Genomic DNA, 8,386 nt, shown 5'->3' with positions numbered 1-8,386 from the left:
CATATTTTCAATATAGCGTTCATGCATTATGACAACAATCACTTCATTATGAGTTCACTTGATATCACTCACTTTACCACAGTACATATATTCATGGCACCAAAATAAATTATAATAAACATATTGCTTACACAAACATAAATCACACATTTGTATACAAAATGTAAAATAACAATACATGACAAATGAAAAAAATCTATTGCTCAGTGTTTGATTTTACTCCATTTTACTGTGCTTTGTCCATTCCTTTGTAATGCATTCTATTAATATATGGCTTCTTTTCATACTTAATGATAAATATGTACTTTTATATATAGTGTATTCATTATAACGATGAAAAATTCATAGAATACATTAAGCCATTATACATTCAACTTGGCACTGATGCATACTAGTAGTTGATGCATACTTGTTCAGAATACAGTTGGACACACTGAGCTACACACACACACACACACACACACACACACACACACACACACACACACACACACACACAAACTTTCACACTGCCGTGTAGCAACAATATTCATACAATATTTGCTTTACTATTCAGCAACACTTACATGATAAATAAATACCAAGAGCAGCAATGAAAACAACTTTGTATTCCATCAATGTAGACTCAGTGTACTTGCTCTGAGCAGAGAGAGTGAGTAACATCTAGAAGTGTAGAGGACAGATTAAATGAGAAAGAAAGTAAGACTAATGTTTGGAGTCTCGGGGATAAAACTCGGCCAGAGTGCTCTGAGGAATCCTCTTCAGCATCTCCTTGGGGAAGATTCTCAACAGCTGCCAGCCAATGTCCAGCGTTTCGAACACAGTTCGGTTCTCATAAGCACCTGTGGCACAAAACATGTTAGGCTCATTCTGAAATATCAAAAGATGCAAATGAGTTGTTTCTTGGAGAACTTCAGCATTACAACACTTGCTCACCAATGGATCCTCTGCAGTGAATGGGTGCCGTCAGAATGAAAGTCCAAACAGTTGATAAAAACACCACAGTAATTCACTAGTAAGACTTCAGTCCATCAATTAATGTCTTTGTCTCTTAAAAACATGCAGCTTTTCACTTCACAAGACATTAATTGATAGACTGGAGTGGTGTTTTTATCAGCTGTTTGGACTCTGGGACGGCACCCATTCACTGCAGAGGATTCATTGGTGAGCAAATGATATAATGCTAAATTTCTCCAAATCTGTTCCCACGAAGAAACAACCTCACCTACAATTTGGATTGCCTTTTTATTGTAAGATATTGTTCTTTTTTTAACTGATATTACACATAGCGATTTGAGAAAATCAAATCGTTTCACGCTTGGTGAGAACAACTGATTTGATGCGTTACATTTTTAATGCAATAGGGCGAGAATAAGATGAGATTTTTTTAATATCATTTCACAGGTACACTTCTGTTGTTACTTACCCTGAGAAATAAAATTCCTCTCAAATTTCTGTAAGAACTCCAAGTACAACAAGTCATCTGGTGTCAGTGCTTCTTCCCCAACCACGGCCTTCATTGCCTGCACATCTTTTCCGATGGCATAGCAAGCATACTGCAAAAGATGAGAAAATATTTAAATATTTCATACACAATTTGCTTACAACATCAGATGAATAAAATAAAATAATATTTGCAGGAGGGCGAAATCTGGTGCACATAAGTGTTTGTGAGAGGGACCCAATGGTTTTAGTCACTACTGAGATGCTGTTTTTTCTTTATTTGTTTAATCTGCACTACAGTTTATATGTTTGGGGTTAGTAAAATAATAAGCAGCACACCACTGATAATAATAAAAATGATAATAAGGTAAATAATATTTTAAATCATTTAATCATTGTATATATTGATTTATTTTTACATTTTCTTTATGATTAATATTTACATAAATACCTCTGATATTTTTGGTTAATTGCTTTTAATAATTTAATGTAATGATTTCAGCAAGTATGTTGATTTATTTTTTATTTGTTTTTTATTTTAATTTTACATTTTTTTTATTTTTTTTATTTATTTACTTACATTTTTGTTGTATATAACTCTAGTTATTTTTTCATTATTGTTAATATTTACTTAAAATAAAACAAATATAGATTTTAAGTTAATATTTTGTAACAATTTAATAATCTTTTTTTAGTAAGTTTATTTATTTGTTTGTTTTATTAGTGTTTTTGTTTTCATTTTCATGATTTAAAAATTATTAGCTATTCATCAACTTACTAACCCCAGTTTGGGAAACTCTCATTATTATTTTTATTATTAATAATTAACTTAAAATACCTATAACATTTTAAGTTAATATTTGTAATAATTAATTCAATATACACACATATATACACACACACAAATAAATAAATAAATATAAATATAAATATATATATATACACACACACACACACTAGCTTTTCATCAACTTACTAACCCTAGTTTGTGAAACTCAGGTTATTATTTTTATTGTTAACAGTTACTTAAATACCTCTGATCTTTTAGGTTAATAGTTTTTTATAATTTAATGTAATCTTTTCAGCAAGTGTTGATTTATTTTTTATTGAGTTTTTTTATTTTTATTTTACATTTTTTGTTTTGATTTTTTTTTTTTTTACATTTTTGTTTTGTATAACTTTTTTTACCATTATTATCAATATTTACTTGAAATACCACTAAGATTTTAAGTTAATATTTTGCAACAATTTAATCATCTTTTTTTTTGTAATTTTTTTTTTTTTTTTTTGCTTGGTATTATTATTATTTTAATTATTAAAATGTACTTAAAATACCTCTAAGGTAAAATTTTTATTAGATTATTAATTTCGAGTTTTTTTATTTTTTTGAGTAAATTTAAATCTAAAAATGTTATTTAAGCAGCAAATACGCTATATATATATATATATATATATATATATATATATATATATATATATATATACTTACCAGCTGATTAGAAACATCTGAGTGGTCTTTGCTTGTCATTCCTTCGTCAATGGCTGACTTCATCAATCGAGACAAAGAAGGTAGTACATTGATTGGAGGATAGATCTGCACAGAAATATCAACAAAAACAGCATGTGAGATTAAAAATATTAAGCATAGAACTAATGTTCAGACTGTAAGCTTGTTTCCATGACTTGCCTGTCTGTTATGAAGCTGCCTGTCCACATAAATTTGACCCTCAGTGATGTAGCCAGTTAAATCGGGAATAGGATGAGTGATATCTGTGGACAGGAGATGAAAATAAGTAAGTAAACCATTTCAGATGATTAAAAGATTAAAAGAAGAGTAGGTAGATGTTTGCTAACCATCGTTGGGCATAGTGAGGATTGGGATTTGGGTGATGGAGCCATTGCGTCCCTCCACACGTCCGGCCCTCTCGTATATTGTTGCCAGATCAGTGTACATGTATCCTGGGAAACCACGTCGACCAGGAACCTCTTCTCTAGCTGCTGAGACCTTCAAGATGATAGGGTTTAACACTTAGTTACAAAAAGCATGTTTTGCCTTGATACTAACGACTGTGAGTATACATTTACAAGAGCTGTCAAATCGATTAACTTCAAAACACTTAGATATGGTCTTATAGCCCTTTTCTGACTTGTGAGCAGCCACAATGCGCAGCCGCAGGTCCTCAGTGAGCTCCTTTGTCTTAGCCATGACTGTCCACAAGCCAACAGCAGAGAGCTTCTGTTTTTCACCTGTTGAGTTGATTGAAACAGCTGTTCCCAATGAATCAGGGCAATTAGGATGCTTTAAACCAGCTTGGACTATTTGGAATGGTATAGAACTTTGGATTTTCCCATAGTCTGTGACAGTTTGCAAAGGGTATGAATAATTTTGAACATGCCACGTTTTGTTCAAATGTAAATAAAAGCTGAGAAATATTTTTTTTTTTTCACAATGATGCCTCTTGTACATTGTCTTATTATCTTTTGGGAGAAGCCTGTGTCATTTCCGGTCAAAAAAAAAAAAAAAACTTGCTGGTTGAATAAATGTAACTTCAAGTCAGAATTTGCCAGGGGTATGAATAATTTCGAGCTTGACTGTATATATTATGTAAACAAAAACCTTTATTTTGGAAGGGATTATTCGCGATTAATGGATTTGACAGCCCTAAAGTTCACACGTTGTACCTCTCGTAAAGCCTCCGCATAAGAGCTCATGTCAGTCAATATGACCAGCACGTGCTTCTCACACTGGTAAGCCAGAAACTCAGCTGAGGTAAGCGCAAGGCGAGGGGTGATGATGCGTTCAATCCTGCAACAGAAAATCAAACATTTTGGTCCATGTCACATCAAAATACTTAAAAAAAAAATTATTTACTCACATTCATGTCAATTCAAACCTGCATGACATTTTGAAGGATTGTACTTGGGATTGTTCTTTCTTTACCTCATTTAATTTTCGTCCACTTGAAATCATTTAGACTTTTATGTATGTTTGTATAGTGCATATTTAAAACCTAAAAGGCTTTATACAGGTTTCGAATGACATGAGGGCGAGTAAATAATAACATCATTTCATTTTTAGGTCAACTATCCCTTAAATTTTCAAGAAAATTTGAGAAGATACTGACGTAGGATCGTTGGCCAAATTTAAAAAGAGGCACACGTTGTCCATGGACCCATTCTCTTCGAAATCAGACTTAAAAAATCTTGCAGTTTCCATGTTGACCTAAAGATACAAGTAATGTCATGAAGTTATCCCATTGGTGTTGATGTAGATTGCAAACTTTTAACCAAAAGTGCTCCTCACCCCCATGGCAGCAAACACAATGGCAAAGTTCTCCTCACTGTAATCCATCACATCTTTGGACTTCTTCACCAACCCCGCCTGACGACAGATCTGTGCAGCAATCTGAAAAACACATATTACAGTGAGAAAAAAAAAAAAAACAGGTTCAAGGTTCAATTGTTAGGTAATTAGATTAAAATAAAATAAAAATTAAAATAGGCATTTTGGGTATTTTCCACAGTATTGCTGTGCTAAGGTGTGTCCAAGAATGCAGTGGTTAAGAAACTATAAATAGCATTGATCTGAGTTAACTGTTTGTATATTATTTGTACATATGTTTATGTCTGCTATTGCTATATTGCATTTTACATACACTACTGTTCAAATGTTTGGTTGTCAATAAGACTTTTTTAATGTTAAGTAAAACATTGTCTCTTGTGATTATCAAAGCTGCATTTTTTTTACCAAAATTATTACAATTTAAAATAAATGTTTTCTATTTAAATGTATTTTAAAATGGAATTTATTCCTGTGATGCAAAACTGAGTTTTCAGCATTATTACTCCAGTCTACAGTGCCACATGATTCTTCAGAAATTATTCTAATTTGCTGATTTGCTGCGCAAGAATTCATTATTATTTCATTCATTATGATTATCAATGTTGAAAACAGTTGTACTGCTTAATATTTTTGTGGAATCCATGATCTTTAATAAATAGAAAGTAAAAAACAGCATTTATTTAAAATATAAATGCAAAATATAATTACAAAGTAATATTACAAATGTCTGTATTGTCACTTTTGATTAACTTAAAGCATTCTTACTGAATAAAACCAATAATAACATTAAAAAATGTGTGTGAGTGTGTGTCTTTTTTGTGAATCGCCTTTTATATGTGACCCTGGACCACAAAACCAGTCATAAGTTTTAATTTTTTAAAGCCAAAAAAAGGCAAATAGGACAATATTTGGCGAGATACAACTATTTGAAAAACTGGAATCTGAGGGTTTAAAAAAAAAATCAAAATATTGATAAAATCGCCTTTAAATCGATCCAAATTAGTTCTTTACCATGCATATTACTAATCAAAATGTAAGTTATGCTACAAACCCGTGCTACTTAAGACTGGTTTTGTGGTCCAGGGTAATGTATAATCATGCTTTTACATATTCAGCTATCAAAATGAAAAACAGAGGAGAATGAAACACTTAAAAAACAACAGTGGTCTCACCTCATTGTGGGGTAGACCAGCTGCAGAAAAAATAGGGATTTTTTGACCTCTTGCAATACTGTTCATGCCATCAATGGCTGAGATGCCGGTCTGGATCATCTCCTCGGGATAAATACGACACTGAGGATTAATCGGCTGACCTACAGAAGGCAGGAGAAAATTGGATGGTAAACACAATATCAATACTCAAAAATGCCACTGATGACAATTTGTGAGTGTAAAAATTTATGTGGCCTCATTGAAATGTACCCATAATGTCCAAGTAGTCTTCCGCCAGCACCGCAGGCCCTCGATCAATCGGCTTTCCAGAGCCGTTAAAGACCCGACCTGTAACAGACTTCTAGTTTTAGCAAAAACACATGATAAAAATTATCACATGACTTCAGAATATCTCCTTTTTAATTCTTACCCAGCATATCCTCAGACACAGGGGTGCGCAAAATGTCCCCTGTAAATTCACATGTGGTCTTTTTGGCATCAATACCAGATGTTCCCTCAAACACCTAGAAATGAAATAATGAGGAGTGCTAGAGATCAGATGTTCACAATAGGGGAAAAAATTTAAAACAGGTATTTCAGAAAGTTTTAGTTCCTGACCTGAACCACAGCTTTGGAGCCTGTGACCTCCAGCACTTGTCCGCTCCTCTTAGTGCCATCAGGCAGAGTCAGATGGACAATCTCAGCATACCTGGGGAACTGAATCAGATATTCAAATGTTACTGATCAACGGTTAACAGAACTTCAAATTAATCCAGCACTTTAGTAATGGTAAATCTGTACAGCGTTATTGAGTAAAAGCAGCCAAGCTGACATTATCATTTACAAGAAAATATTACATATTGTTTTTTATTTTATTTTTTATACTCAATAAGTAAGCAGAGAGTTGCTGCGCCACATTCAGATGCATTATGTTTTTAAAACACAACATGTGTAACAAGGGTAATAAATAATATAGAAATCCAATACCTTCACTTGATCCAAAATCACCAGGGGTCCATTAACACCAGCAACGGTTTTATACGCTGAGCACATAATAAATATCAATGTCACAAGAGTGTTTTTGTAGTCTAAATCAAATCACGAACAATTCAACACAAAGGCACTCAAATTCTACAAAGATTTGATTACATGAACAAAGATCAGTAAGCACTGCATTAAGAAAAATAAATACAGTAAAAAAAAAAATAAAGCACATATCACCTGATAAAATACGACATCATGTTATGGTCAAAGTGTCTTAAAAAGAAAAATAAAGAAAAAGAATGAGAATGTCATTTGTAATGTATAAAAACATAAACCCAAAGAGAAATAAATAACAGAGATGCTCATAATCAGAAAATAAAAGGTCATGATGCTTAATAATGTGTTCTTCCTAACATTTGTTTTATGCTTGCTTAAGAGATAATGAGATTTTTTTTTAACTAAAAATACACTATATTTGAGAATTAACCTCTTTAAATTTCCAATTTATTAAAGCTCCTTGCATGTTGTGATGTCATCAGTGCATCTGATGAAGCTCCCATCTATGGCAAGCCAATTTAACATTATTGGTTATAACTAACTAATCTGTATTTTTATGTTACTAGCACTTATTTATATTTCTAGTAAAGAAACAAGTAACCAGGACCACAAAACCAGTCATAAGGGTATTTTTTTTTTAATTGAGATATATACATCATCTGAAAGCTGAATGAAAAAAGCTTTCCACTGATGTATAGTTTGTTAGGATATGACAACATTTTGGCCAAGATACAACTAATCGAAAATGTGGAATCTTGAGGGTGCAAAAAAATCAAAATATTGAGAAAACCGCCTTTAAAGCTTTTCAAATGAAGGTCTTAGCAATGCATATTACTCATTAAAAATTAAGTTTTGATATATTTATGGTAGAAAATTTACAAAATATCTTCATGGATCTTAATATCCTAATGATTTTTGGCATAAAAGAAAATTTGATAAGTTTGACCCATACAATGTATTTTTGGCTACTGCTACAAATGTAGTAGTACTACTTAGGATTGGTTTTGTGGTCCAAGGTCACAATTTTACTAGCAGCTAATCATTACATAACGCACATTATGGCGGAATAGTCCCGCCTTCTAAATAAAAGTGCCAATCACAAAAGGGTAAAGTCATTGCAGCTGCCATTTTAAAGCTCTGGTTGCTACAGAGAAAGTCAGTTATAAGCTTTTTAAAAATAATTTTGAGACAGTTGTCAGATTTCATTGGTGATTTCAAATATGAAGTTTAACTCTAAGATTGGTGAACATATTTGGAAAAATTTGATGTTTCCCACTCAAAGAGATATGAGCTGTACTTGCAAGACTGAAATAGCTTCCCAAGAGGCGTTTCAAAGATGGCTGCTTTAAAGGGACTTTTTTATACTTCTCTCAATAGAGGGTTTTCACGACGCATCACCAATTGGCCA

General features: G+C 32.4%; 1 protein-coding gene across 1 annotated transcript; it reads right to left on the bottom strand.

Annotated features, from left to right (window-relative positions):
• Positions 1-240: 240 nt before the first annotated feature.
• On the bottom strand, positions 241-7,061 carry LOC141299098 (V-type proton ATPase subunit B, brain isoform-like). The gene is made up of 13 exons (XM_073829382.1): positions 6,925-7,061; positions 6,556-6,654; positions 6,368-6,461; positions 6,208-6,285; positions 5,959-6,098; positions 4,748-4,849; positions 4,569-4,666; positions 4,126-4,249; positions 3,298-3,448; positions 3,131-3,213; positions 2,933-3,037; positions 1,427-1,556; positions 241-842 (listed from the first exon to the last, which is right to left on the bottom strand). Exons 1-13 carry the CDS (start codon positions 6,988-6,990, stop codon positions 706-708), a joined length of 1,407 nt encoding a protein of 468 aa, XP_073685483.1. The 5' UTR covers positions 6,991-7,061; the 3' UTR covers positions 241-705.
• Positions 7,062-8,386: the final 1,325 nt, after the last annotated feature.

This window comes from Garra rufa, chromosome 23 (assembly GCF_049309525.1).
Source record: "Garra rufa chromosome 23, GarRuf1.0, whole genome shotgun sequence".
Lineage (NCBI taxonomy): Eukaryota > Metazoa > Chordata > Actinopteri > Cypriniformes > Cyprinidae > Garra > Garra rufa.
This window is presented reverse-complemented; position numbering and strand designations above follow the sequence as displayed.